The sequence below is a fragment of the Glycine max genome, chromosome 14 (assembly GCF_000004515.6).
Source record: "Glycine max cultivar Williams 82 chromosome 14, Glycine_max_v4.0, whole genome shotgun sequence".
NCBI classification, from domain to species: Eukaryota; Viridiplantae; Streptophyta; class Magnoliopsida; order Fabales; family Fabaceae; genus Glycine; species Glycine max.
The window spans coordinates 9,037,920-9,044,839 of NC_038250.2; the positions used below are offsets into that span (position 1 = coordinate 9,037,920).

The 6,920-nt window shown below is 34.8% G+C and overlaps 1 protein-coding gene across 1 annotated transcript; it reads right to left on the reverse strand.

The window, feature by feature from the left end:
• Nucleotides 1–835: 835 nt before the first annotated feature.
• On the reverse strand, nucleotides 836–6,694 carry LOC100818641 (protein CHUP1, chloroplastic). Its single transcript, XM_003544483.4, has 7 exons — nucleotides 5,666–6,694; nucleotides 3,160–4,104; nucleotides 2,800–2,931; nucleotides 2,357–2,538; nucleotides 2,118–2,229; nucleotides 1,597–1,740; nucleotides 836–1,171 (listed from the first exon to the last, which is right to left on the reverse strand). Exons 1-7 carry the CDS (start codon nucleotides 6,401–6,403, stop codon nucleotides 1,091–1,093), a joined length of 2,334 nt encoding a protein of 777 aa, XP_003544531.1. The 5' UTR covers nucleotides 6,404–6,694; the 3' UTR covers nucleotides 836–1,090.
• Nucleotides 6,695–6,920: the final 226 nt, after the last annotated feature.

The window sequence follows — 6,920 nt, forward strand, 5'->3', positions numbered from 1 at the left end:
AGGTTGTTCATCAACAAAATCTTCAAGTTGATATTAAGATTTAAATTGGCATCCTTAAGAAATACGAATCCAATTCTTATCAATAGGATTGTTGTTGGTTTCATTTGCTCACATAATGAGATATTTCCCGTAATAATCCGCTGCATATTTCTTTGGCGAATTTTCTTCATTCTAGAAGCATTGTTTTATCTTCAAATACCCAAAAACAATGTACCTAAAATTAAGGTATGCGTGTTTATTGTATTCCAGTTTTGTTTGCTGTGGAGCATGAATACTTCAAAGACACTAAATTTGTACCCTGATTTCTTATCTTAACGGCAAATGTTTTGACCGTGAGAGAAATGCGTGCTATGATATCTTCTTTACTAGAATTTTCTTATGTGACTTAGGAATAATTTTATTCTTTTGCGCATTACCAACTTTTAAAGCATTTTTTCATTTATTATTTTAGCAAATTATTTTCAAAGATGATTGATCTGTCTAATTATAATTTTTCATTTATCATCGTTTAAAGCAAAATTTCAGTTTACTTGATTTTTGGTAGTGCTGCATGCTTCATGCAGGACTGTACAATGTACATTTATTGCTAATGCAACAAAATTACATTCATGAATTTAATGGGTTTGGGGATTTTTGAACTGCGATTGGTTGGCAATTTTTAAAGGGTTGTTTTTCATTTAATATTTTAACATAAAGAATATTTTAAAGGTTAAGATCTCTATTATTATAAGTTGGGGTTTTGCCAACCTTTGAAAAGTGAAAACTGTTATCTGCCTGTCAAAGTAATTAAACAGTTCTATAATTAAATCAAATCTAGTGCATAGGGATCTCAATCTACCAAATAATAATATATTTTCTCAGCTGTACTGAGTTACACAACATAATTTGATTTTAAAGTTGCTATGCTATTTTTAACCACAACTGATCTCTCCAAAAAAGACCTGGTTTGTACATATAAAACAAAATCTTGCCTATATTTCACTACCAAAATGTAATGCAATCACTGACCAAACCAATCTGATTGCAACTATGAACAAGTTAGTATATGGCTTACTGAGATGGTAAGCTGAAATCCATCATCACCATTCACTCATGTTTTGTTAAGTAGAGAAGCTAGATTGCGAAGCTCCTCAAATGCATGCATTGTTTCTGCATCAAATCCTCCTGCAAACTGCATTGACAAATAAATAAAGATTACTAGCAGTTTTTTTTTTTTTTTTATTTAGAAGAGAAGAATGATCCTAGAAAAAATATCTTTAGAATAGTTACAACATATAGTTGTCTAAGAAAAAATGCATTGAAGCCCTTTCACTTACTGTTTAGTGTTTACTGCTAACAACAGTTTAATCTATATACACTATTAGTATAACATTCAATAAGAATTTACCTTATCACCACATCATATTAATGAATAAGATGACATGGTAGAATGATCAATATGCATTGGAGTGAAGCAACATGAAAATGTTTTACACTGACAATGTATATAAAATAAACTTTTGATAATTAGAGTGAAGCAACCTGAAGTTCAATATGCATTGGAGGCACAACTTAAAAAGCATGGACTAGGATACTGAAGAATATTCCAGGACAAACCTGATGGATTCTAAAAGCAAATCTCACTCCTTGGAGAAGCATGTAATCCATTGCAGGATCTTTTTCTAATGCTGACTTTGCTTGAAGTTCCACAGCAACCCTTTTCATATACTTTTTAGCCAATTTAACTGAGCTTAGCTTTATCTGCAAAAAATAATTGTTGAATCAAATGTTGCACGTGGACTTGCATAAATATCTTGCTAGATGGATGATGGTTAAAAAAGACCTATTTTCTAGCCTTCCTAATCCACAATTTATGGGCTATCATATCAATAACTAATAAGCTGCTTAATTTTATATCAGTGCTCTAGGAAACAGTTGAACACAATCCAATATATACTATTTTTTTTTCCGTTTTGTAGAATCCATTGCTCACACCAAGTGCTAAAGTATTCTAGGATTGAAACAAGTACTAATGTTATATGTTATGATCTCATAGTATTGTTATGGCAAATACCATAATTTCCTTTTATAAACTTATCATTTACATTATGTGAGAATTGATGCACAGTATGGTGTACCTTGCCAATAATTCCATTATCAAGCATCCATTCTATTGGAATTTTAAACTCCTTGCAGTGACGCATTAATAAATCTCTTGTGCGAAGAAGGTTATATACTGTACGCTCCATCCTAACAATGAAACGCAAACGTAAGAGTCTTGCAAGACATAATTAATTTAGGGCCTCAAAAGACTTTGTTTTTTCTTCTTCATTCAGTGGTGACACAGAACACTCTTTTAGATATTTGAGTAGCTTACTTTTCTGACAATGCAACCATTTTCTTTAGAACAATGTCACAAGGTAGCCTGGGATCATCCTTGTAGGAGGAAACTTCAGATTCTAATTTTTTCAAATCTTGATAGCCAAATGCTGCTTCTCTTAATGTGTCAGCTTTCTTCTCTGGCCAATCAAAATGCTTAAGGACAGCCCTCTCATCCACCTTTGAATGCACACACAAATCATGGTTCTATCAGATGCCAAATATAAGCGTAACATTCATAACTTTACATATGAATAATAGAAATGAATCTCCTAGTCTCCTACAGATACTATGAACAATAACAACCACATATTTTAATTCCATGATGGATAATTTGGACCTATTTACTTAAGCTGAAAGTAGCAAAGTTTATACCGTAATTTGTATATGTCAATATAGCATAATTTCAAGCCACACAGTCATAAGAAAAAAGTAACTTACAAGGAAGCAAAGTTCATCATCCAGCCACTTCACAAATGCCACTACATCATCTATGTTCTGATAAACTGCATTGTTCACCTCTCTAATCAATGAATTCACAAATTCTCCCTGAGTCTCAATATCTGCCTTTATCTACATACATATCAAGGGACAGTTATTAGCTACAGAGATGTGAGGCAAATCATAAATTCAATAAATTTACTAAGTAAGCCACCTCTATGTATGCTTAAAAATAAAATAAAATCACGAATAATATAACAAGACCAGGTAGCTTAAACCATCAATAATTTTATATCATAAAAGAATTTCTCATGAAAAAAAGAGACTGAACTTATGTGCATAAAGTGGAAAAGTACTCACGGCAAGCAAATGTGATGAACGGTTTTCAATTTCTCCAATCATGCTGCTACGAACATCAGCAACATCTGGTGCATCAGAGAGTCCTCCATTTGAAGAATCCTTCCTTGAGTCTCTCTTCATAAGTGAATGGTACAATTCCACCACTTGTGGCTCTCGTTTCACCATTGTCGTGTTACTTCTTGATGCAGAATTCATAGGAGGTGGTGGGGGAGGTGGAGGTGGAGGAGGTGGAACTTGAGCTGAAGTTTCTTGTTTTGTCTTGCTAGATATAGAACATGAAGGCCTTGGAGGGGGATTAGGAATGCGTAGGGCTCTTTTCTCCACATCTGAAGAAACCAAAAGCTTGTTAGCTTCTTGGAAATTGCCAAAATGTTGTGGTCTTTGGACAATCTCCAAACCAGATTGTTGAACAGACAATGGCACTGATTCCTTTTCCATTTCTTTTGAACACACAAAACAATCAGACTGTCTTCTCTTACTCAAAACAACCTCTTCCTCTGAGTAGTTTGATCCACTGATAGAGTGTCTTCTTCTGGGGCTTCCCCCTACATCTGATTCAATCCAATTCTTCCTTATGAGACTACCTTGGAACTCTACTTGTGATAAATGATCACTAGTTATAGGCCACTTTTTTGGCTTCTTCACCATATTGAACCTATTTTCACTTCCACAATTTGAATACCTAGTGGCTTGATCAGAGAAAGAACTAACACAATCTCCACTACTGCTCACTACTGAATGAGGGCTAGATGGCTTATCTGAATTCAATGCTGAGCATGTGTTCTTCAACTCGTTTCTTAAACATGAATTCACCCACCTCAAGTAGGCAAGCTCCTCAACCTCATTCAATCTGCTTATCTGCAAACCTTCTACTTGTTTGCACAGGTCTTCATTAGTGAGCCTCAGCAATGATGCCTCGGCTTTAATTTTGGCAACAACGTCACTCTGATCACAAAAAGAAAAGGTAAATCAGCCAAACTCAAGCAAAGTTCACCCTTATAATTTTAGAAAATTATTCCTGAAACTAAAATACAAAAATGACAAGTATAAGCAACTAGCCAAATAGCAAATCATCCACCACATGTTTGAATTCACATTGGATGATCCAACATCATGTTGAAATATCAGCTAACAAGATTTTATTTACAAAAGCATATGTTTGGTTTCACGTTGAAGAATTGATACTGAGTTCAAATTTCATTGAGTTGAAACATCCTTGGGTGGTTTTTGCCTAAGATCCAAAATTTTATACAAACTGCTAACTTGCTTTTATAAATTAAAGTAACAACTAGCCAAATAGCAAATCATCCACCACATGTTTGAATTCACATTGGATGATCCAACATCATGTTGAAATATCAGCTAACAAGATTTTATTTACAAAAGCATATGTTTGGTTTCAGGTTGAAGAATTGATACTGAGTTCAAATTTCTATGAGTTGAAACATCCTTGGGTGGTTTTTGCCTAAGATCCGAAATTTTATACAAACTGCTAACTTGCTTTTATAAATTAAAGTAACAACATCCAAACATAAATCTTTTACTTTAAAATCAATTCTGACTAAAATCAATTTTGCAAATGCTCACACACATATGCTACCAAAACAAATCAATGAGCAAAAGAAATTTGGAATATGAAATGTTAAGTAATGAGTCAGAGTGCATTAAGTAATGAAGTATTGCTTAAATAATTTAAATTCGTATTAATTAATTAACTCAAACAAAGTGCCTCTAGTAATCAAGCATCTCTTCTTCTAATTTGTATATTCACCATGTTCACATCACATTTTTTTTGGAAACAGCCAAAGAATTTTATTAAGGAAGGATCATTCTTTGCCACAAGGAATGACCAGAATGACAAGAAACAAAAGTACATAAGAGCACTTAACATCGTTACAAGGAAAATATACGACTAAAGAACTCTGATGCTGAAATCTCCACCACGAGTCTAACTTCCAAAAAGCATAACACCATACCAGTCCACACGAATCAGCTACCAACACAAAAACCACAGCTGCACCAAACTCTGAACCCCACACATTGGGACTGTTTCTAAACTAAAAAACTATGTCTCAGCATGAAGAGAGTCAAGATTCTCTCAGCTCCTCTGACAAACGGCATGAATCTCCACTCGCCAAAAAAATAAAACTATTATGTGACTTTGTTCACATCACATTAACTGTATGTTTAGAGTAGCATTTGCAAAATTGATTTCAAATGAAATTATTTTTTATTCTAAAAGAAAGTTAGTAGTAAAATTCAATATAATTTTTTTTATCCAACCCAAAAATACTCAAATTTGATTAATCTCAAAATCAATTTTCCATTCCGAATCAATTTTTGAAAATTTTCTTAACCTCAAAATCAATTCAATGTGAACTCAAACACATACAACACTTACATTTAAAATCTATTCCAACCCAACAAACAACCAAACAAAGCAAGTAACATATATGTTTATGTTATCGTGAAAATGCATGAACCAAAATTAAGAAGAAAAAAAAACCTCAGAAGATTTGTTAGGACAAGCCAGCTGAGCATCAAGAGAAGAGAGCCTGCAAGAGAGGTTCCTCTTCTGCATCTGCAGCTCCTTATTCAACCTCCTCAACTCCACAACCTCCAGCTCAAGATTCTGCACTTTCACCTCCTTGTGTTGTTCTTCTTCCCCTTTCACTTCCTCACAAGTCAATGCACCCAATTGCTCAGTGAGAATGGCCTTCTCTTGCTCCAACAAATCAACCCTCTTCATAACCTCATCCACCTCACTCACTTTCTTCCTACACTCTGCAAGCTCAGCATTCAGCTTGCTTTCCCTCTCCTTTGACTCTTGCAGCAACCCTCTCATGTGATCCAACTCAGTGAACAAATCAGTGGAAGATTGTCTTCTATGAGTTGGGAAAGCGTGTGGATGAACCTGAGCAGGGTTGATAGAACATGATAAGTCGCCTATGAGGGACCTTTTCACTCGGGAGTTGGAAGAAGGCACAAAAGGTTTGTTGTTGTTCTGGTTTGTAACAACATTCTCCGAGATTGTTGTTGTTGTTGAAGATGTTAGTTTTTTGCTGGCAAGTGGTTTGGTTTTTTTGTCAGCGGAAAAGCCTTTCACAATGTGAGCACCCCACAACCTCGTTCTGGAGTTGTTGTTGGGGTTGGCTCCTTTGGTGTTTTGAGGCTTTGGGGCTTGGTTTTGGTCAGAAAATTTTGAAGCTTTGGACCTGTTTTCTGATGGGTTTTCTTCCCTCATCGTGTGGCACAGAACAAGAAAAACCCTTGTAGCTGAAAGCTAGAGAGAACGAACAAATGAAATGAAATGAGTGAATGAATGACTCGACTCGGTTTATGAAAAATGAGAGTTCAGTTTTGAAGGGAAGCTAAATAGAAAATAGAAAATGAAAGACATTGCAATGGCATAGTATGATAGGATGTGGCATAACACAATGAGGTTTTGTGTTGTTTGAGGATGTAATGCAATGATGGATAAAGAACGTGGAACTGTGGAAGCTTTGTTTTGTGATTTTGAAAGTTTGAATTTTGAAATTCGTAAGAGAGAGAAACACTGAAGAGTTTGAGAACTACGAGGACGGAGCCTGGGAACAGAGGAAATGCAACGGTCGATTTTTGGCGTCTTGGGCCCCACATTTTTTGGCCTTTTGCCTACGCTATAAAAGTTGACTTTCTTTTAAAAGAAAGTTACCACAAAAAATTATGAATGGGTTATGGCTTAAGTATACGTTAATTATGATTATTGTTGAAGAAATAAG